At 32.9% G+C, this 24,167-nt stretch overlaps 2 protein-coding genes across 5 annotated transcripts; one reads left to right on the plus strand and one right to left on the minus strand.

Annotated features, from left to right (window-relative positions):
* Positions 1–378: 378 nt before the first annotated feature.
* On the minus strand, positions 379–13,737 carry LOC108334085 (membrane-bound O-acyltransferase gup1). 4 transcript variants are annotated; one of them, XM_052870471.1, is made up of 21 exons: positions 13,225–13,737; positions 12,714–12,849; positions 12,325–12,387; positions 10,658–10,716; positions 10,363–10,544; positions 10,219–10,267; positions 9,180–9,283; positions 9,029–9,093; positions 5,924–5,994; positions 5,349–5,408; positions 5,078–5,191; positions 2,592–2,716; positions 2,442–2,493; positions 2,209–2,271; positions 2,017–2,126; positions 1,846–1,938; positions 1,664–1,745; positions 1,495–1,572; positions 805–880; positions 675–724; positions 379–573 (listed from the first exon to the last, which is right to left on the minus strand). In XM_052870471.1, exons 2-21 carry the CDS (start codon positions 12,778–12,780, stop codon positions 532–534), a joined length of 1,605 nt encoding a protein of 534 aa, XP_052726431.1. In that variant the 5' UTR covers positions 12,781–12,849; positions 13,225–13,737; the 3' UTR covers positions 379–531. The 4 variants fall into 4 exon arrangements, with proteins under 4 accessions (XP_052726431.1, XP_017425204.1, XP_052726432.1 ...); XM_017569715.2 differs by lacking the exon at positions 12,714–12,849 and adding an exon at positions 10,828–11,002 and having other exon boundaries at positions 13,225–13,736; XM_052870472.1 differs by lacking the exon at positions 13,225–13,737 and adding an exon at positions 10,828–11,002 and having other exon boundaries at positions 12,714–12,790.
* Positions 13,738–16,480: 2,743 nt separating this feature from the next.
* Positions 16,481–19,300, plus strand: LOC108333389 (uncharacterized). Its single transcript, XM_017568824.2, has 3 exons — positions 16,481–16,613; positions 16,737–16,774; positions 19,078–19,300. Exons 1-3 carry the CDS (start codon positions 16,541–16,543, stop codon positions 19,180–19,182), a joined length of 216 nt encoding a protein of 71 aa, XP_017424313.1. The 5' UTR covers positions 16,481–16,540; the 3' UTR covers positions 19,183–19,300.
* Positions 19,301–24,167: the final 4,867 nt, after the last annotated feature.

Below are 24,167 nucleotides of genomic sequence, written 5' to 3' on the forward strand. Positions count from 1 at the left end.
ACATGCTATGGAATGTCTCAGGATCCATGTATATTCATTAGAAGAGAATAAAATTTGTAGCAATAATTGTACTCTATGCATCCTATAGTTTTCCTAATTTGATTCGGTATGCACTTGGCTCTGTCTCAACCCAAAAAAGATTAGTTCATTTTGACAGCTAAACTCAAACGAAAGCACCTTAACAGTTTATACCTAGTTATATACATATAGTCTTGATATAATTATTGTAGAGGAAACAACTATTGTGACATGTAAGACTTAAAAAAAATAATCTCTATTACAACGATTATTCTGTCAGGACTTTAGTAACTTTGTAGTAAAAAATATAAACGTACAATTAAGTGCATGTATGACACTTATCTTTCTTGGATTTTAACATTTCCATGAAAATAGATTTTCTTTCTTAATTTTATTAATTCAACTTTAATTTAATATAATTCAATTAAAAAATAATATAACATTCATGTTTAAACCATATATGGACTAAAAATGAGTGAATATTTTCACATGGTCAAAAGTAATTGTCCCAGTTCAGGGCAATCTTTGCTTTGCCTCGTCAATGTGGAACATAATCTGCAAATATCAGGCAGAATATTATTAAATAAAATTTGAAAGGGAGAAGAAAATTTTTCAAAGGATTGAACACATAAAAGTGAATGCTGAACATCTCAAACCTTTGTTCCAACGTAAAATGTCACAAGCATGCCGCCAAGGACAGGCAAACCTGAGTCATGGAATTTCCCAATCAATTTTTCATTGTATTTTACTGCAATTAAGTTAAAAGGCTCAGGATATTTGGTATACCTTCCTTCTGAAGGAAAGAAGAAAGCAGCCAGTTAATACCTCCCGGTCCAACCACAAACCCAACCAGATTAGCCACCTGTCAAGAAATGTCATGGTATTTAAACCATATATGGATTATATATTTGTTTTACAAACTAAATACAAGAGTTTCTAGATAACAGAAATAATAAACAGTCAGCAAAGGAAAAAAACAATAATTTCTATTCATTTTTCATTAACCATCCACATGGAAAAAAGTCTCTTGATATGGTTCAGTGTACAGAGCAACGAGCAGGACCTGGGACATAAATTTTAGACTCACTCTGATATATATATATATATATATATATATATATATATATATATATATATATATATATATATATATATATATATCTGTAGCACCATATATAAACTTGACTAAGGCTCAATTTTGGTGATGTAAAAAAAAGTTAAACTTGAGTGTAATTGGTTCCAATCTATATTATGTGGGAAATTGAACGTCAAATTTGTTGTATAAAAGGCCTTGCACTAGGTCATTTGGTTCAATCAGATTACTTGTTGCATCATTAACTGGCCCCTTGAAAAGTCCTTCTTATACTTTCTCAGGTAGCCAGTCAGATGCCAAAACATTGATGAGGATGTTACATAAAAGTATAATAACTAAAGATTACGATATTCATAAATCTCCTGGGCTAGTCAAGGACAAACCATGAGGCAAGTAATTGTGATTGCCCCAGCAACAGCACTGAGTTCACGAAATATGCATACTCCAAAAGAACTTTGAGCCTGATAATCAAATATACCTCCATGTTAGACAGCAAATTACAACTACAGATCAATGAAAATTTTAATAGTAGAAAATTGTGTATGAGCATGCCTGAAAAGCTTTTGCTGCTGATTTAAAAACTAACTCAGGGATGAAGAATATACACGTCAACCATGCCCATGAAAGAAGCTTCCTAAGGTCCATAAGAATAATCAAGCATAAAACATCTGATAAAAAACTGTGCAACTTCTACAGGTAGAAAATATTGAACTTCAACAATAAAGGGAACTTACCACTCTAAATCATGCCAGATTGCAACAAATGTGAATATAACCCACACATTTAGTAGCTTTTTCTTAGATCCCCCAAGAGGAATGTAAATATACCTGAACTTCTTGCCAATCAAAATTTAAGCTATTTGGGAAAACAAAAGTGCAAAATCCAGGAAAAAGAATTTATTGCACCTCACAAGCCACTTGTTGAAGGAAGCGTGCCAATTTTTCCAGAAGCCTTCCAAGTTGTGGCAATTATTAATGCATTTTGGCATGTTCTCCGGAACCTCAATTCCATTTATCTACAATGAATAGCTCAAAATGACTTTTTTCAAATATGTATTTGGACATTTATGCCAAATGCTTATCGAGCAACTAACCTACCAGTGACCAAAATCGGAAAAAGCGCCAGATCAATAAAAATTTTAGCCACATGAAGTTTAATACCTGGAACAAATAAATAGTAAGATTTAGAAGGAAACATGCTGATCTAATTTAATTGTTATGATGAAACAACAACCACTAAGCCTTATCCCACTAATTGAGGTTGGCTATGTGATATGGTGACGTCATTAGGCCTGGTAAAACACTTAATTGATGAATGTGTATTCTCTTACACCATATCCAATGATGAACACGTCCATAGGCGATAAGTGCTTCCACAAATCACTAATTAATTTAAGAAATTATTTTAGCAACCAAACAATAAAATTGGATTAAAAATTAAATATAACCTGAGGTTTTTTCCTGAATACTGAAGTTCTCACCTATTAGCGAAGGCATTATAGTTGAATAAATGAGTCATTAATTCCATGAGGATAATACTCAATATCCAGCGAAAACCATTGAGTGTCACATTTCTAACCGAAATGGTGTTTTGAGGAACGTCTAGCTACAAAAAATTAGAACAGTATCATCAACAAAAACATAAACTCGAGCAACCATTCAAAAGCACTTGACACTAGTCAGTGATACGAGAAACATTCAGGAATTGTTAGAGATAAAATGGGGCAGATGGACTTTGTAGGTTTCAATTAAACAACAGATAATATTATATGTACTGAATCATAAAGACAAGGATTTACGGTTACAATGCTTGAATAATTATTGTTTAAGATATAACACTAAATAAACCCCATAATCACCTTATTTACATTAGTCACCCTTTAGAGCATATAAATAATATGCATAAGCTTGTTGCATATATAACTAATTCAAGGAACTCTTAATGACTCAGTGGAGATATTTGCAAGTTGATCATTTAAATTAACAAAGCAATACCTCTTAGCCTTGAAGCTTATTTGTTCCCTTTTGCTTTTGTACAAACCAGAGAATTGGTACAATACTTCTTACCAAGTTTACACTAGCACGACACCTCTGAGGTGGCTTATGACAGGAGATTACCAACAATCATACAATGTATTCCAGGTGAAACAGAAGTGAAACAACCTGCCTATGGTTGATTGAGAGCAGAAGTTTTTACATGGCATAAGACTTGATGAGGAAGATTGTTGATCTTCACTGACAATCAGAAAAGTTTCACATCAAGTGTCGCGTCTATATATCAAGTATATACCTCATGCAGGCATTGATCAAATCCTAAACTTGCTGCAAGGAACTTTGGTCCTTTTCAAGTCTTCACTAAACAGGGTGTTTTTGCTTCTAAGCTGAAAAGAGCCCTGGACACCACAATGTCTGCCCCACTTTTCATAGTAATATAGTGTTAGAAGACATCTTCTCATACACAAGCAGCAGCTTTAGTAGTAGTACAATGGAATAACCACTCTATCAATTGTCATAGGTGAGGAAGGTTCACACAAGTCCCAAAGCTAATGATATAAGTTCTGGAGTCGTGCTACACAAAGAGAATGATAAGTTCAAGGTACACTATCAATTCACGCAGGTGGGACCCATGGAGCGTGAGGGGGAGGATCATTATGAAAGATTCGGTTGTGGCATTTGTTGAATGAAAGCTAATCTTTATAATGGCTATTGCTCCTGGAAACACACAACCAGAGACGGTTACTTCCTACTACTTGAATTGAAAATAATAATCAGATCCCCCTTCTCAGTGAATTTTTGTTGATTATGATTCTCTCTCCCTATCAGTCCCCCCCTAAGCTTCTATGGACAGGGATGGCCTCCAACTGAATAACTCTTCTCAACAGGTATTCAACCATTGTTCTCAACACATGCCCAAATCACCTATGATGAAAAACTAGCATTATTTTCTAATGTTGGAAATCTCATATCAACTGAGATATGATCAATTATATGACATATGAATGTCAATCTCACCTTACAACCAAGTTGAGTTAAGTTTAAAGTCCAATTTTTAAGATGGTAGGAGAGTCTACCCTAACAAAGTTTGTTAGGCCTAGTATGTTGCCCACTATCAGACCCCCTCCATATATAGTCCCACATATCCAGTCCTCAATGTGAAGGGGTGTATTGAAGATTCAACACCAAGTAGAAATATAATTAAATTACAGTTTACAACTGGGTGAAAATCTTACCTCAAACTTAAAAAGTTTGTGAGGTATGATTTGTACCCACATCTTAAGATAGTATTTGAACCTATCCTACAGAGGTTTGTTGGGCTTATCATGTTTCCTACTATTGAGCTACTATCAAACTACTTACAAACTTAAAAAGTTTGTGAGGTATGATTTGTACCCACATTTTAATATAGTATTTGAACCTATCCTACAGAGTTTTGTTGGGCTTATCATGTTTCCTACTATTGAGCTACTATCAAACTACTTACAAATATCTAGTCACACACTAGAGATGTGTATATGGAAGTGTGTCGAAGATCCCACATTAACTATGTGACCAAATTATAGTATATAAATGGGTACAAATCTCACATTGCAAACTGATTTTCTAAAGTTGAGTTAGATTTAAAGTCCACTTTCTAATATATATAATAAGAGCTACCCATACTTTTCTCTAATGCATTTATTCTTTCTAGCATAGTCCTATTTGGCTAAGCTTCTCCATGTATGGTAAAAGTTTTCCTTTCGCTACAAGCATCCACCCTACTTGAATCCTTTTGTGTTATACCATCTAATTTCTAAGCAATGACTACAAATATGGTTTATTTTACATCTTGCATATATATCTCCTTTTGAAAATAACAACATGATGGTTCATTTCTTAAATATAGGTTTCACAAAGACCACAACTATACACAATGTAATGGAAGTCAATAGTGAAGCTTAAACCATCAAAATAACTTGCAATCACAAACCTGTGAGGCAAAAGCATTGAAGCTCAGTATTGGACCAGCGATGTAAAGTGGCGCATATACCAAATAACAAAGGTACGTTATATATCCAAACCTGTCATTTGGCAGACTTCTCTCCTGATAATGTTATTAAAATTAGAACTGGAAAACATGAGTTCACAGGGCCTATAGAAATTATAACTACATAAAAACATATGGAAAGAAAAAGCAAAAAACATAACTCAGCAACTATGATAAATTTCACCTTGTGCTTTTAACTAGCACCTATCCTAACCTGTAAAACTTGATAGCAAGATTTTCCGGATTTACAAATATGACAACGTTGATAATGCTTCTGCAATAATCAAAGAATTACACAATGGAAAAAATATTTATTAATCATATTGATACCCAAAATCATAAGGCTACATAATTAATTAACAATGTACGCTAGACATGAGTATTGCTAGCTGGGATGTTTCAAGCAATGGTTCAGAAAATGTCAAAATCAACCAACCAAGAAACATGAAGATGGTAACATAATAGGTTTTACCTAGGAAATTAACTGAACAAGGCTGTTCCCAGTCCATATTCTAATCTGTATATATATATATACCAAACCTACAACCTAATCAAAGTAGTCTGGTTTTATGCACTAGTGAAGTGAAGCATTCAAGAAGAAAATTATTTGAATAATAATCTTGTACATTTATGTCTTTTGAAGTAACATCAAGAATTTTAGTCACAATAATTTATCCCCAGCATTATAATATATTATCATTCCTGAAAACATATTAAATTTCGAGTGAGGCTGCACAACGGAATCTTATATTCAAAACAAAGGCACTATTTTCAGAAAGAAAGAAATACCTCATGATCAAAATGAGAATCTTGATTTATCCATTGATAATCGAATCCAAAGCTTATCATGCGCAAAACAACTGCCACAAACATCTAAGCTTAAATATAAAGAAACATATATTAAGTTACCGATGATGTTACATTACATAATAGTATGCAAAATGAGAACACAGAGATGTGCAAATATAAGACATAAAATGCAAATCAAAAATAGAATTTAGGTCACCAAATTTTAATATTCTGGTCCATAAGTGCTATAAATAACAAATCTGCGTAACATAACAACATTTAAAAAGTTAGGAATGATTGAATTGGCATAATTTTATGTTTAATGCAGTGATGGATGGGGAACAACCTGTTAGGAATAAAAGAGAATGAGTTAGACACGTGTGAGACACGTGTAAGGAGAGTAATATGTTATAGTTGTTAGAAGAGAGAGAAGGTATAAATAATAAACTAAGTAGGGGGAGAGGGGGGAGAATTTGTTCAGACTGGATATTTTCCAGAGGAGGAAGGTTAGGCTTCCTTGGGGTGATTCTTGTATTCTGATTCACTCATTCATCATTAATACATATATACATACTTTTCCATTCTTTATTCGAGAGTTGTGGTGAGAAGAGAGTCTTGATTAGGTTATTGGCATAAAGTAACCTAACAATTTGGTCCGACCTGCCGGATCCAAATCGGAGGAGTTGCGCGATGGAGAATAGGATGAGTGCACTGGAAGGAAGATTCGATTCCATGGAAGAAATGCTTATGGAGATGCGAGCAGAGATGAGAGGAAGAGCTCGAAATGAGAGTCGCGACCGTGGAAGACGAAACATTAATCGCGACCGTGGGAGAAGAAGGAACCAGCGTCGGAGCTCCGAAGGGAGTCGCGATTCCGTCAACGCTGAACGCAAACGGCGACCACCAGAGAAGTCGGAGGACGAAGCGAAAGAGGACAGAGGAGACGTGCAACGTAGCGGGATGAAGCGCATTGAACTCCCAACATTCGAAGGAGTGGACCCCATGGGCTGGATCGCGAAGGCAGAGAAATTTTTCGATCTACAGAACTTGACGGAGAGGAAGAAGATGAAGTTGGTATATACCTGTATGGAGAGAGGCGCGAGCTACTATTGGATTCGTTTCTGGCGGAAGAAAACCCGACATCCAAATTGGAAGATATTCACGGAAGCGCTGACGCGGAGGTTCGGCGAACTGAATCGAGACACCGTTTGTGAGGAGCTGGCAGCGGAGCTACAGGAGGGAAGCGTCAACAAGGACTTCCAGGAGTTGGGAAATTCGGTGCCACAAGCATCGGGAAAACCAGATCACTCATTTTCTGTTTCTGTCGATCTTGGAGCTGGCATTATAAATGGTGTTGAGGCTGTGGGGGCTATTGAGCGAAGATCAGATACTTATTCGTTGATTGGTGATCCGTTCGATCTTGGGTCGACAATGATGAACAGTGATTGCTTTCGCAATGACAAAGAAACCAAACAAAACAATTCGGCAAATAGACCATTTAATTCCGAAAGGGACAGTTCGGTGGAAAGAAAGCTTGATGAGGATATTTTGAGCTCTCAGGAGAGGAGGGTTAGGGATTGGCACTACACTCACTTGGAGCATGATTGTGCTGCTTCACTTAATAATGTTTCTCTTTCCGATTGGAATCACGATGAAGTGTATAGGAGTTTTGGAGGAGATCATGGTATGATTATAAGGGGTCACAGTTTCGTTGTTGAGTATCTGGGAGAAAGAATCACAATTCCCTTGAACCACATTGTAACAAATGTGTCAAATGATATCAAGGAGCCTGGTCAAAATTATAAAATCAAAGTTTCTACAGCAAATAACAACGATTTCTTTGGTGATACTGTTCTTGTTACTGTTTTAATGGGCAGTTTGAAGGCTGGAACTATACAGTGGTACCCACCTTTGCCACAATGGAAATGTTTTTCGGGGAAGCGTTTTAGTTATGGAACTCTAAATACAGTGGTTCTGGAATTTCCTAGTGAAGTTTGGGATTATGCTGGGGACTACTTGGAAGCAACAAATGCGAGGAGAAACACTAGAGGTCACTACTTTATGTTTTGTAATGTTAGGAACGCAGTTGGGGTTCCTGCCCTTATTGCATTAGAAGTTGGTAAAGTAGCCACAGATGGTCAAAGCTGGAGCTCTTCGGGTCATCTCAAACATGCAATTAAGGTTCTCCGAAAATTTTTGGGGCAGGATTCAGTTCCAGATCATGTTACATATGTGGTGACTGATTGGGATACTGTTTGGGGGGCGATGATGAGTGGACTACGTGAGTCTGTTAGAAAAATGGACATATTGAGCACTGGAAATGAATATATTGTTGAGATGAAGGGATTAGAAATCAGAGACAAACTTTATTTCTTTGAGTCGGGAGGTTTGGATGTGAATTTAGGAGCTACCTGTTTGGCATCCCTGGGAAAAATGAAAGTAGATTGGTGGCAGTTGAGCATGGAGATTGAGCAGGAAGAATGGAAGACATCGGTGGAGGATTCGAGGAGCAGAATGTTGGAAGTTGATAGAATCCAGGAAGAATGGAAGATATTGGAGGAGGAATTGCCACCACCCAAGCCTCCAGACTTGAATTGGAGGGCATCACCTGGGAAGGGAAGAGGAGCATTACGGCAAATAACAGTTCCCTAACTTCAACCTTGAGGACAAGGTTGATTTTGAGGGGGGGAGTAATGTTAGGAATAAAAGAGAATGAGTTAGACACGTGTGAGACACGTGTAAGGAGAGTAATATGTTATAGTTGTTAGAAGAGAGAGAAGGTATAAATAATAAACTAAGTAGGGGGAGAGGGGGGAGAATTTGTTCAGACTGGATATTTTCCAGAGGAGGAAGGTTAGGCTTCCTTGGGGTGATTCTTGTATTCTGATTCACTCATTCATCATTAATACATATATACATACTTTTCCATTCTTTATTCGAGAGTTGTGGTGAGAAGAGAGTCTTGATTAGGTTATTGGCATAAAGTAACCTAACACAACCCAATACGCGTGAATATGGGACCAATAATTGTAAGAATCACATATCAATGTACTATTTTGACTTTATACGGTACAATAGGAAGTCAATTAAATAATGAAAAAATACCAAAGTTGAAGCATATGTGCCACCTAAAGCTGCCCCGGTAATTGTCCAAAAATGCCCATTGTTGCCTGCAACGTAAATTCATAATCTTAAGTCAAAATGGAATTACTCCTACAACACAATGTAACAATGCAACAAATACTATGCCTCTTACCCAAATATAGAGAATGAATATCCTTCATAAATCCGATTACAGAGAAGAAACAAAATGTTGTAACTCCAAACTATAAGTGGAAAGTACTCCTTCTGTGCAAATATCTGCTCAAACAGAATTAGTCTTACATGATAACTACAGAAAAGTTATAAATATGGTATTGAGTGCAACAACACAATTATTGACCAAAGCATTATATGTTCAGGAACAAACAGATTTTAGTAACGGTTTCTTAAACATCAATAAAAATATGGTCAAAGCATCAAAAGTTGTTAGGATAAGTAAATACTATTATAACCTGTCAATAAATATCCAGGACCAGAGTTGTGTCTAAGTCGATTTTTCATATTGTGATCTGTTATTACAGTTATGGATGCAAGGAAATATTTTCCAAGCCAAAAAAACAATTGTCTGGCCTCCAAAACTTCAACTTTTTCCTTTTGGATGTCCTTCTTCTTGAAATAAATTTGTTGGAGTTTCAAGCCCAAACCTACCCAACCCCACTCCTCCAAAAACATGTCCATATCCTCCATCGGAAAGACATTTCTCACACAATCACAAGTCTCTCACTATACAAAACTTAGGAGACTGCACTCTTCAGAGTTGTCTTCAGAAGCTTGCTGACAATATTTGCTACAGGCTTTTGATGTAATAACTTTTACTATACAATTCTTGTTTGGTAGAAGGTATTGATTTAAATAATCCATCACTCATGGCAACACCATTCTCACTAAAGAGTACTAGGTTTCGGAAATTCTAGAGTTAGCAAGAAATAAATAAACAAAATAAAATCTTAATTAATTCAAGTGGAGGAGTATCATTCCTATGAGCAATACAAGAAATCAAATATAGATGTCTTTTTATTACATTTTGCAAATATGACATGCAAATTAAAACAAAGCAGCCTGAGGTAAACTAGTTTTAATGAAAAAAAAAAGTGCTATGACATGTTGATAACTTTAAGTAGGCGATTAAAAATTCAAAATCAACAACGTTACAGGTTTTGAACTAGATATATTGCAACGTCCATTACACACACCTTTACAAGAATAAAATTACCAGTAGCTATTGATAGGATAAAAGCAATGCTGCAAATGAAACAAACTCAAGAGTCAGACTGAAGAAGGTAAGGAATAACAACAATGGAAGAAAGAACAACATCAAATTAAATGGTGCACCCTACCATGCTCCATGAAGATATGACAAGTAGGCCAAAGAAAATAAAAGCCACGCAATGGACATTCCTCTAACTCTTAAATCAAATAAAGCCTTCATCAAGTAGGCAAGAAGAGTGAAAATTCCAAAGACAAGAGTAAGAACAGGTATATTTCCTCGAAAATTCCTCCACTGAGCATCTGAAACATCCTTTACACAAAACAGAATAACATGTGCGTTTGATCAGCAAGCAACATGACCATCTACCGAAATACTTACACCAGACAAAATTATCATAATGACCAAAAAGAGCAGGATCATACATTGAGGTGGTTAGCTAAGAGCCAACCCGGGCGTAAACCTGACAACTGTTTGTAATAATCTGTGAAAAACAAAACCCAAAGCACTCAATGCACAGCAACTAAGCAAGTAGTATAGGTAAACAAAATTACTGAAACAATATTATAGAGTTGAAAATGTCTAAAATATATACCACGAGAGAGTTGAAGTGAACGGTTGATGATGATAACATAGAAAACGATTGCATACATCACAAGAAACCACAATTCTTTCCGCTTCCAGTTCCCACTTTTACTGGAATTAGCAAGTGTATCCATTTGCAAATTGACCTCTAATTAGCACCTCAACACCAGAAAGTTTGGGTTACCCTGTTTTGGCAATAAGACAATTTTGCAAATTACTTCCACTTTTTGTGTGAAAATAAAATTAAAAGTAACTTTGTTGATTATTAGATATCTTAGATAGATATCTTATCTCTTTATCTTTTATCTTCGATTCCTTTATTATTATTCTTTATTTATATTTTGGACTTAGCTCATGTTGGAAGTCCCACATTGACTAGAGATAAAGTCATTTTATAATTTATAAGTGAGTGTAAACCTCACCTTACAACTCGATTTTGTGGGGTTGAGTTAGACTTAAAATCCACTTCTTAACATGGTATCAGAGCTATTGTTAGAACTTATCCTAGCGATATTTGATGTTTGTTGGGCATGTTGTTCCACCCGCTATTGGGTCATTATCGAACCACTCATTAATTCTAGTCTCACGCTCAAGATGATGTCTATACCTCGGCATGAGGGGGGGTGTTGGAAGTCCCACATCGACTAGAAATAAGGTCAATTTATAATATATATAAGTGGGTGTAAACCTCACCTTACAAGCCGGTTTTGTGGGGTTGAGTTAGGCTTAAAGTCCACTTCTTAACTGCCCATATTTCCTTTATTATAAATACAATACCCTATGTGTATTTCCTACACAAGGGAAGATTACTCTCATGCATAGTTTTCACTATATTCAATACTGATTAAAGAAATTTCAATCATTTATATACATTTAAGAAATTGGATATGAAAATTGAAGTAAGAAGTCTTCAACTACTTGACCGGGAACAGAGAAGAGGTTCAGGGTTCGATGAGAAGTAAGAAGTGTGGTTCATTCTTTGGGGACGACAAGATCTATTACGATCAAGCCTCCTTTTTTTCTATTAATTTTTTCCATCGAAGACCACAAAGCATGATGATTACACCTTGTGGTAAGAAAACACACAAAAAGCAACCTACTTAGACTATGAATTGAACAGCATAGTGACACTAGCCACAGGGTATAGGCCCAAAAAATAAGATATAGTAACCTCCTTATACTATGAAGTCATACTATTAAGAGGAATAAAGCAACTGAGCTTAGACTATATTGCAGATTGAGCTCTTCAAGTTCTGGAAGGACTATATTCATTAGTCTTCAAGTATTAGTGGTACTAGGAGTTTTTAATTCCAAAATATTCTTAACTTTTTTTTAATACTAACTTTAAGTTATACCAATATATTTTACATCATTTCTTTCGAGTGTTTGTCACTACCTAAAAAGGGAAAGAACATGACTACCAAACTGTACAGGTTGCCTGTAAACATCTCAATCAAGGTAAATAAATGATAGATCAGAGACACAGAACCGAAAGAACAAATCATACCTAACTGTCCATCAACATTTGCAGCTGCTGGTGGCACGTCTGAGTTTGGTCGAATAGCGGACCCTGCAAGAGTTACTTCCACTGAATTAACTTAATCTCAATAATCCATAAGCTAATACAATGAGATAGCATGCTATCACATACAATGGCAGGAGTAAGGGCAGGGTCACTTTGAGATTGGTGTATTTCAAAATGGTCCAATCAAAGACATAATCAAACTGAAGCACTGGTGCAAAAAGTAAACAATAGACCAAAAGGGCATATAAAGACAATCATTTGGTCCTTATAACATTTTCATCAAGAAGAACAAAGCACAGTACAACAAAAGAATTGTTGATCTACATGTCTCCTTAAATAAAAACTTAGATTTCCTTCCCACACACACTTACATTTCTCCTCCCACAACTCCTTTATCGGAATTTCCTCCACCCGAAGTGACACTAAAAGCTCTCTCATCTGATATCCACGGACATTACCCCAATGCCTTTATCCACTCATACCTCTTTCAGCGTTTCGAACTTTTCCCTTAAATAAATCAAATCAGGTACGGTAACCATTAAATTGCCGCAATTGAAACCTTATACTCACGTATGGTGAATATTGTTGGAGAATTGGGATTGCATTCATAAACATAAATAAACATGACAATCTTTCATCAAGTGATTAGAACTTAAACATAGGAATAATTCATATAACTACAAATCATTAACATAAATTGCACGAGACAAATAATCACTAAAACATGGAAATAAATCATATAACTACTGTTATCAGGGATTTGACTGATGAGGATATACCAAATTCAAAAATTGAAGGTATTTTAAACCATAAACCCCAATTGAGAAGCCATAAACCCTAACTTGTGAAAGAACTATTTTAATCGAAGTATATAAGTGTTACCTTAGCTATTGGAGGCAGCGTTTGAATGTGACAACTATAAGGGTAGCAACGAGCATGGATGGCGATGAACTTGTCGATCATGACGAGCTTGATGATCACAACGAGGTTAGAATTGGCGGTCTTGGAAATTTAAATTCAAAATTATCTTCGAGACCATGATTCAAAACGAGTAGAATAGCGATTTCGTGGCACGATTCGGAGAGTTAGGGTGACCAATTCTCTATGGTGGCATGAATAAGTTTATGGCGGAGAGTTAGGTTGTGAGAATAACTCAAACTTGTTGTGAAAGAGGGAGAGGGAAGGTGAGGTCAGAACAACGGGTGGTGGTGAGAACGAATTTTGTGTGAGAATAGAGTTATGGATTACTTGCGGCAGTAAGGGATTTAGCTTCCGGGAGTGGTTCTCAACGGCTGTGGGCTCGACGGCGGTAAGGGATTTTAGCTTCGCTTCTTGTTGTGATCGTGATCGTGACCGTGACGAGGGAGTGAGGGTTGCACGTTAATTTTCAAGTGTGAAATCTAATATTATTCTTTTTTATTTAATTTATATTTCTCATATATTTTTTATTTTGGTTGAATGTGATTTAATACTGTGAATGTGGTTGGTGGTGTTATTTTGGTTGAAACGTTGAGGAGAAATGGATTAGTAAAATTATAGATCATTATTTTTGGTCAAATGGAGGTTTTGATAAGTATTTTTAGAAATAGTAGTATAAGAGAATAAATGGTGATATAAAATATATTTTATGATCATTTGAGACTTGTTTAGGTTGAGTTAGTAAATAAAAAATGGATGGTAGACAATAGGTTGTATTTAAAATGACTTTTAAGTGAATTTTAAAGGTTATAGAGAGTGAAATTTTAAAGTGAAATATCTAAGGCAAAGTCGAGTATTTGAGGTCTGTTTTGAGGTGAATTGTGACTTATTCAAACCCTTAAGTAGTTAAGTTAGGTGTTCGAAATGGTAGAATTGAATTATGGTCTATACAAAGGTGTTTTAGTTGTATTAAGTGAGGATTTCATGGTAAAAATGAGTATAAACTTGGTTTAAGTTGGATCATGTACCCTTAGATAGGTTAATTGAGGCTTGGAATACCATATTGAGGTGGAGGAAGTTGGTAGAAATTCATGAGAGGATATGTGAGGTTGAGATGGTGCAAATGCTACATAATTAGTATTTTGCAGAATTATACATAGTGGTTAGGCAAGCAAGTAGTTTGTTGGACGAGTATTTGGAGTGTTTTGGCAGTGTGTTTTAGAGGTTAAGCGAGTCAGCTTGTTGAGCGGGAGAAACTATCAGTTTGAGCTCTCGCGGGGCGATTAGATCTACTCGTTGGGTGAGTTGGCGCTCGTTAGGTGCTAGGATTCAGGCGTTGGGCAACTAGGTTTGGGATCACCCATTACACGGTCATATAAATACTATCTTAGGACAATTGGCTGAAGATGGTTCCTCTTCCTCGGCTCGTAAACATCACATTCGGACCCTGAAGACTATCCATCTAGTGGATAAGATTCCTAAGTTTATGTCACCCATCATGTTTACATATGAGGATTTCAAGGCATCAAACCTTTACTAGGATGATCCCATAGTCACATAAGTTGAAATTGCTCGGTTTAGGGTCAATAAGATATTGATCAACCAGGGGAGCTCGGTCAACATCATGTTTTGTAAGACTTTTCTAAAAATATACTTATCTAAAGACATCATTATCCCATATAACAAGTAAATCATAGACTTTGAAGGAGAGTGAATAATTACAAAACTACATGAACCTCGAGACAAGATCAAGGGCCAACAGAGAGATAGCAAGTTTACTATTAGTATTTTATTTTCTACTTAAATGATTATTATTAATTGAAATTAGTATTAGTATATTTAATATATAAATTAATTTTAATCTATAATAGTAAATTAGTTTTTATCTACTTTTATTTTAATGGGATTATTATTAAATATATATCTATTATTTCCAATTTCATTATATTTTTATAAAATTATATTAAAATTATTATCACAATTTATTTTATTACTTAATTACTTTTTTCCTAGTTGAAAATATTAACTATATTTATCGTTTTTATTTTATTTCTTGTTTAAATTATTATTTATTAATTAAAATTATTATTCTTAGTATATTTAATGTTTAGTAATATATAAATCAATTTTAATCTACAACAGTAAATTACTTTTAATTCAATTTTATTTGAATGGAATTATTATTAAATACATACCTATGATTTTCAATTTTATTATATTCTTTTTTAAAGTATCTATTATGAAACACATATCTATTATTTCCAATTCACGTAATTTTATGAAATATTATTATTAAATGGTTTAAAGTATATTATTTATAGATAAATTATTACTATATTTATTATTTTTTATAGTATATCTATAAAAATACCACAATGTGTTAATATTGTTTTTCTTTTAATTAATTTTGATAGTTTTGTTTTTTATATTTGTTTGAAGTTTGAACATTTGATGTTTAAAATTGTACAAAATTCTCCACAACCTAATGCTACATGTCATCTTTAGATATTGTCAAATGTTAATATAGCATCCAACCACTTATTAATATTTTAAGTATGTTAAAATCTATTAAATAATTTTGGTATTTTTTATTATTGTTTTTTGTTTTAAATTTAAAAAATTACTTTTTGTGATAGTTTGAAGTGTATTATTTATAGATAAATAAATAAATAAATAAATAGATAGGTAGAATCATCGGCATTAATTATTTTTCTTAAAATTAATAAAGAATATTATAAAAATAATCAAATTGAATTATTTTTAAAACTTAAAGAATTAATGTCGAAGAAAATAAAAGATTAAACAAAACGAAATCCTGGCTTTCGTTTGGAATGGAAGGATCGAAATAAAAACAGCAACATATATTAAAAATCAAAACAATATAAAGAATTCCATTTTACTTTATTCAAATAAAATAATGTAGCAGAAAATACGAATATAATAATGTTGATTTGGACTTGTATTTTTTTTTAATCTATACTTATATATAAAAATGATTGATTTGTGTAATCATATTTTTTTTATACAGATTTCATTTCCAATTTCACTTTTGTAACAGTTTATTTAAATTTAATTATTACTTTTTAAATAATTATTTATTTAAATTTAACTAATCAATTTTTTCAAACTATTAAATAATAAACTACCTGAAAAAAATAAATAAACTAGTTATTTCTCAAAAAAAAATTTATCTCAGATCAAAAGGTGTATTAAAGTTAATAAAACCATTAAAGAGAAAAATCCAAGTTGAAGAACAAGTTAAGCGAAAAATAAACAAGGAATGGCTAGAGACAACGTCCTCACTCGCGTGGCGACCGGAGCTGCCGTGGGCGGTGCTATTGGCGGCGCAGTAGGTGAGATTACACCTCTTATCCTCTGTTTGGTTACCTCCTTTTCAGTAAGCCAAACACCGCACATCTTTCGCTATCTTCTTCGGTTAATCTTGTCGATATTGAAATTGGGTGTGTTGCATACAGGTGCCGTTTATGGGACTTACGATGCAATTAGGTATAAGGTATGTGATTCAATTCCTCTATTTATCTAATGAGTAATTGCAAAAGGCAATTTGCTTCTTTTATAATTTGATTGGGAGCGGTATGCATCAAAAGGCAATGTTGATGTTTTAATTAATGAAGAATTGGGGGAAAAAAGGTTAGTTTGTTTTGCATGAAGGAAATCATATTGGAGCCGGAAGCTATTGCACTGGGACATCAAGTTTGCTTCTGATTTTTTTTAACTTATCTTAAACCCTAACTAAGTGTAAAATTAATGTAATATGAAGCTGCTAATCTAGGGCTTTTGCAACTTATTTAACTAATTGTCATTATTAAGAGAACAGTTCTGATGAGGAATTTAACTCATTAAGATCAAAGAAAAAACAGGAGAAAGGGGAAGAAAGAAAACATAGGCTTTGATTTTTTCTCTTCTAGTAGAACTGAATCAGAATGTGGGAAAAATGGAAGACTTATTGACTAAATCCTTCTTTCTCTTGACTTGTGTCTCCTTCTCCCTTTTCTAATAATGACCGTAGTCTCTAAAACACTTCCCCATCCCAAAGCTTCACTTTGTAATCAAGATGAAATTTAGCATCTGCGAATGTCATTTCTTAGTCTACTGGAGTTAGTTTAACACCAGTTCATTACCTGTAGTTCAGTTAGCTGATGGTAAATAATTTCTCAAATCCCCATTAACCGTTTTAAATGGCGTTAGATTGTAGTTAGTTAGGCTTCCTGTACTATAAATATATACTGTAAGTGAGCACAAACTCAGTACCAATTTTACTATTTTCCTCATTTTTCAATCAACAGAAAGTTGTCTGAAATTCTCTTTGTTTTCTCTAAACTCAACATGGTCCAGATTGTAGGAAATCACCATGCCTTCTCCCATTCCACCACCTTCCCTGTCTCTAACCTCTTTTGTCCCACTCACTTTTCCTCGTGCATTTTCTAAGAAACTCAATGGAGACAATTTTCTTCTTTGGCTTCAACAAATCGTAAAGCCATAGGCTTGTCTTGTTCATCCTAAAACTCCACCGCACCTTCTCACTGAAGATAATTGCTACCTGAGGGCTCTTAATTCTGAATACCTAGCTTGGGAACAACAAGACCAGTTATTGTCATTGCTTCAATCTACCTGTTGCAAGCACAAGCTCAGTACCAATTGTTTATTTTTCATATTTTTAATGTACAGAAAGTCCTCTAAAACTCTCTCTATGTCTTCTTTGAACTCAAAGTAAGAGCCATGTCATCTACTTCTTATAGATCTTCCTTCGGTAATTTTTTGACATAAATGATTCAAGCTATATTTTATCATCCTTTACAGCAAAGCTCTTTCTTGTTGAGTTCAATTTGTATTTCTGCATCCACGTATCTCTTCAAATCCTCATTGGCTTTCCAAAGTACCTTTGGTTCTGGCTATTGCAGATTATATCCCTGAACCTTCTGTTTGGGTTGATTTCTCCAAGTTTCCTAGAGCGCAATCTATATATTGTTGTTTTGGATGATTGATAACTTCTAAATGCAACCCTTTCTAAATGCAATCTATATATCCAGTTCTTATTATGTTTTCACATAGCATAATTCATCGTCTTTGGAAGAATCTACCCAGCACCTCTAAATGTGCCCTGACCTCTTCAATCCATTAAGAAAAACACTCCTATGAGATATTCAGGATGGGTACTTTACGAAGGTCTTGTGTAGTGTTGCTCATGGTATCCTTGGCAAGTGTTGTGAGGTCCATTGTCATAGGGAAAATGTGAAGATGATAAGGTGATATACCTTTCCTGATAGATAAAATTCACCTTGTATTGGGATTTCCTTATAAATAAAAACAAATTTCTTAAATTGTAAAGTTATGCCTATTAGTATTATTTTATAGTGTGTTTGGATAGGGAATTTGAAAAGGGCAATTAATCGTTATAGAGAATTGAAATGTTTTATAACAAGTCAGTGTTTCTCATCTTGATTTACAATGTCGAAGAAAAGACAAGGATAATATACTCATCATTTTCAAGCTGTGGGTAGTTGAGTGTATGCAATTATGATGTTAGGAAGTATCTTACGAATTAACTATTTTAGGGGCTCCTCAGTCCTTGTTGCATATGTATCTAATATTCAAACTTGGACTACCTGTCAGTCATATGCATGCCCAGCCGCGAGGCATTTAAAGGATTTATCTATTTAGTGTCTGTTGGCATATATATGTACACATATATTCAACTGTTTGTCTGGTTTATCTTGAGAGTGCAATTGCTTGTATTTCTGAGTTGATGTAACTTCCGTTGTTTAGTTTCTCATATTTGATGTTGAAACCTTGCAGGTTCCTGGATTCCTCAAGATAAGGCATATTGGACAGACAACTCTAGGGAGTGCAGCTGTATTTAGCCTGTTCCTTGCAGCAGGAACCTTGATACGATCGCACTAGTTTGTGCAGTCATGGTGACGTGTTTTCTTACAATTTTAGCCAACAAAAAAATGTCATGTAACGTCACATTCTGTAATCTTTTGAGTGTTGGAATTAAATAAAGATTTTTTTAATATTATATACATAAAAGAAACATATAATTAATTGACTTCATATTTTATTATCTATGCTAATGTCAAGAAACTTTCTCTATGTTGTGTTTCACTAGGTTATCTATTGTTAATCTTGATATCTAGAATCTACTAATTCCTAATTATGAAATTTTGCATTTAAAATTATGGTTTATCTGTATAAACCTCACCTTTTTTAGTCTTCATACTTAAAAATGTGCCTCTACAGCTTAAAGTTCTGTTCTAGGGTTTTAATGTGTTCACTGCTAATGTAGGACTTTTGAAATGGGGATCAGAGGCGTTATGATCCCTTATTGTTTGTATACAAATTTCCCTAGAGTATCTAATCATGTCTTCTTTTTTATAGAGTCTCGTATCTTTAATACTCTTTCTTATATAAATCATGTATATCACAAGAATAAAATGTATTACGGATAGAGAAAAATTCATTATAGCTCAAGTTGTTTTGATTAAGTGTTTACGTAGTAAATTATAATATATGAAGGCAATTTGTATTTGATTAAGTGTTTACGTGCCAATGTCGGTAAACAATTTAGCACTCAAATGTATGTTTGTGTTGAAAGGTTGAAGTTCCTCAAGGAACTTATTTAAACAGAATATCCAACTTAAAAAGTTGTTCACTTAAGCGTTTACCAATCAAAAAAGAGATGCTACAAATATCAATATATTCTTTTTCACTTATGCTATGTTCGGATGAGGAGAAAACACTGTTGAAGAGAGATTGTGAGGAATGATTTGCGAGATAGAGGGTGTTCGTTTTGATGGATATGCAAGGAAGAGATTGCACTGATTTGCGGGATATGCCAATTTCGATCATCTCGCTGTATTGCGAAGATTTGGAGGGATTTTATGTGAAATGTCATCTGTGTTCTCACTTGTCTCTGTGCGTTGCTGAAATAAGTAGGGACAGTGATCACCGCGTGACCCAGATAGGCTTTGGCAACCTCCTTCATCTTAAACAACACCATGGAAGATATCTCTTTCGCTGCAAGGTTCTTCTCTTCATCCCTGTATGTGACGCAATTGTGTTTCCACACTGCCACGCAGCTACAGGTGGTTTTTAATTTAATGCCTATGGGTTTGTCTTTTCTGGTTGCCATGGAAAAGAAGAGCTTATTTACTAAATTATAATTTTTGTATATTTTCAAAATTAATGTTAAATTTTTTCTCTTTATAAATATTTTTATAATTAAATATAATATTTTATATCATTTTAATAATTAGGGGTATTTTGGTAATCTTCAATTTTTATCAATTAAACAAATTCTTTTATTTATCACATCAATCAAATCCTATACTAATTCTCATAAACTTTACTTCCAAATTCACTTTCAATTATCCACAAATCTACTCAAAAAAACAACAAAAAAATTACTCTCAAATACACTTAAATCCATTCAAATCATCTTCTCCAGATCGTCTCTCCCAAATCCCTCCAAAAGAACAAAGCCTTAAGGGTTTCCAAATCAAAGAAGAGAAATGCTAACAAATATCAAAAAGTACTTTCCTTGAAGGCTTATAGACTTTCTACTTTCTATTAACAATCATGTCCATTCAACTGTAAAGACAAACATAAAATTCACCGTTTTAAGTTGTGATGGCATTCATTGTTACAGTTTTGTTGAGATCTTACCATTGCAGAACACTGTCAGATATGCGGACAGAGAACACAAAAACTTTGACATTGTGACCTTTTCTTTAAATATTTGCACTATATACTTAAAAGAGTTCAATTTCTACATTATTGACCAATTAAAAATTAAAAATCCTGTAAGTACAATTTCAAAATAATTATGGTAAAAGTCAAGTAAATTATAATACATAATTTGATTGAATGACGGTATATGGAATGACCAAATGTTATTTTTATCATATTTAATAGTTCTAAATCGCTTAAAATTCGAAATTTAAAATCATTTAAATATTCCTTCTACCTTTTTAAGGATAAAAATGTAAGAAGAGTTGTCTTTTATGTGTTTTGTATGATTTGATTTGATTGTTGTGATGTATACTATTCTTTTGTTTGTTTGGTTTGATTGTGAATACATGGATTAATTTGTAGGGATGTGATATTTGAATAATGACCAATGGATTGTTAATAACCTTCGTTTTTTAAAAAATATTATTGGATGATACGATACATGTTTCTTTATATGTCTCGTCGTTTATGTTCTTATTTACAATGTTGAGTCAACCCTATTTTTATGAATAGACTTACTCACTAAAACAAGATTTGTCTCTTCATCAAAATAGAACATACTAAAGTATTAAAATTAAATAAAATTATAAAATATATCTTAAATTAAAAGAGATTTAACAGTTGAGAAAAGAAATAATAATATTTTTAAATTTATAATTAAATTTTAATGTAATGTTTATAGATTTAAAAAGTTTATATATATATATATATATATATATATATATATATATATATATATATATATAAGCTTGTTAATATATTAAGCTCTTTTCTCAATTGGTACATTTTAATATAGTTTACTAAGTTTTAGTAGACAAAAAAGTTCTCATTCATAAACAAAGACATACTTTAAACACAGAAGTATTTTAATAATTTTCATTTTTAATTTAAAATAAAAAAAAATCAGAAATACTAACCCCCACCTTTCTCACTTATAAAATTTATTTCTCTCTCATCTTTATTCTCTCTCACCCACACAACAACGCACAACACCACAGTTTGTTGCTCTGTTTATTTATTTATTTGTCACTTCAATAACAAAATAATTGATGATGTTATTTTTGATTGAAGGACCATGTTATATATTTTTCCTTCTCATGATTATTAAGTTTCGTTTTTAAATCTTAGAAGCAGTAGTTTATCTTCAAGAATGTTTGATACTTTGACTATTATGTGGCCTCCAGTGGTTTCCTTTATTTGTTTTGCTTAGCATTTGAATAACAAAATAATTGATATGCTTTTTGTTAAAATCATGTTGATTTGCCAGATGAAGAATCATTACTGGTTTGAAAAATCATTACTCGTGTTTATTTTATTTTACTAAGGTTGGACTCAATGACATCCAAAGGAATTGGTAATTGGCCTAGAGTGCTTGTTAGAGATGATCTGAAGATGATGAAATTGGAGAGGTCCGTGAAGACGATGAAATTAAAGAGATTTTCAATGAACCTTTGTCTGAAGGCGAAAATGCCAATGACTCAACTCTTTACAAAAGAGAATGATTTAACAGCGACACAAAGATGCTTACAATTTCTATTGTTTATTTGCAAAGACTTGTGGTTTTTCAATTAGACGTGGTCATGGATACAAACGGAACAAGAATAACATTGAAGATATATAGAAGAGAGTTTACTTGTCACCGAACATGTGTTGCTAAACAAAAAGAAATTAGTGAGATAGAAAAACAAATGAAACAAAAAAGTTCAAGATGTAATTGTAGTGCAAAATTTTTTATATAAAGAACATTTGGCTTCGAGGAAAAATGAGATATCAACAATTTTCCACTACAATTACATCTTGAACTTTTTAGTTTCCTTTGTTTTTCTACTTAGTAATTTTTTTTGTTTAGTAACATCTACTCGGTCATAAGTAAACTCTTATATATATATATATATATATATATATATATATATATATATATATATATATATATATATATATATATATATATCTTTAATATTATTTTTGTTTGTAAAGGATTAAATCATTGACATTTTCGGCAAAGTTTCATTAAGATCTCTTCAATTTCATCATCTTAAGATGTTGAATAATTATTTCTAAAAGCCAATTACCAATTCCTTCGGATGTCGTTAACTTATGAAAATTTAGAGATATCTAACCTAAAAATAATATACTAAAACAAAATAAATATGAGTACTGATTTTTCACACCAGTAATGATTTTCACCTTGCAAATTAAGATGATTTTAACTCAAAAAGCATATCAATAATCTAGTTATTCAAATGTTAAGCAAAACAAATAAAGGAAAACAATAAACAAGGGAGGCCACGTAATAGTCAAAGTATCAAACCTATTGCTTCTAAATTTTAAAAACAAAATTTAATAACAATTGAAGGAAAAATATATAACACAATCCTTCAATCAAAAGTCAACATCAACATTATCAATTATTTTGTTATTAAAGTGATAAACAAATAAACGAACATACCAATAGCAATAATCAAACTGAGTATCGTGAGTGAGAGAGAAAATTGAGATAAAAAACAAAAAATTAGATAAGTGAAGAAGGTGAATTAAGATTAGGTGAATATATATATATATATATATATATATATATATATATATATATTCTAGGACATAATATTTATATATATATTTTTTAAATTATACACTCTTTAGAAAACTAAATATATATTATATTTGTATTAATTAAAAATTAGAAAGGGATGTTACAGTTTTGTTACAGTTTTAACACATGATTCATGTAATTATTCATTTACAAAATTAAAAACAGTCAGAGTAAACAAAATCTTATTATCAAATTAATTTGATAGAGATTTAGTATATTTGATAATGATAAAATATGTATTGAATTAGAAAATGGTCATACACCTGTGTTTTTTAAATTTAAATATAATTTCCGTATAAAACTTGAATGGGTATATCATAGTTACTTTTAATCTAAATAAAGTATATGAATATAAAATCAAGTAGAATAGTAAATATTTCATTGTTAAAAAAAATATTCTAGTATATTGGATAAAAATAAATAAAAAATATGAAACTTAATCGATTAGAGAGAAGGTAGAGACTATGGTGGTGAGCATGCTTATCATGTTTCTGGCTCTAGTGCTTGTTTTCACCTTTTTTTAAGTGTTCTTTGATAAATTTGCTATGATTTTTAATATATTCAG

Source organism: Vigna angularis, chromosome 11, assembly GCF_016808095.1.
Source record: "Vigna angularis cultivar LongXiaoDou No.4 chromosome 11, ASM1680809v1, whole genome shotgun sequence".
NCBI classification, from domain to species: Eukaryota; Viridiplantae; Streptophyta; class Magnoliopsida; order Fabales; family Fabaceae; genus Vigna; species Vigna angularis.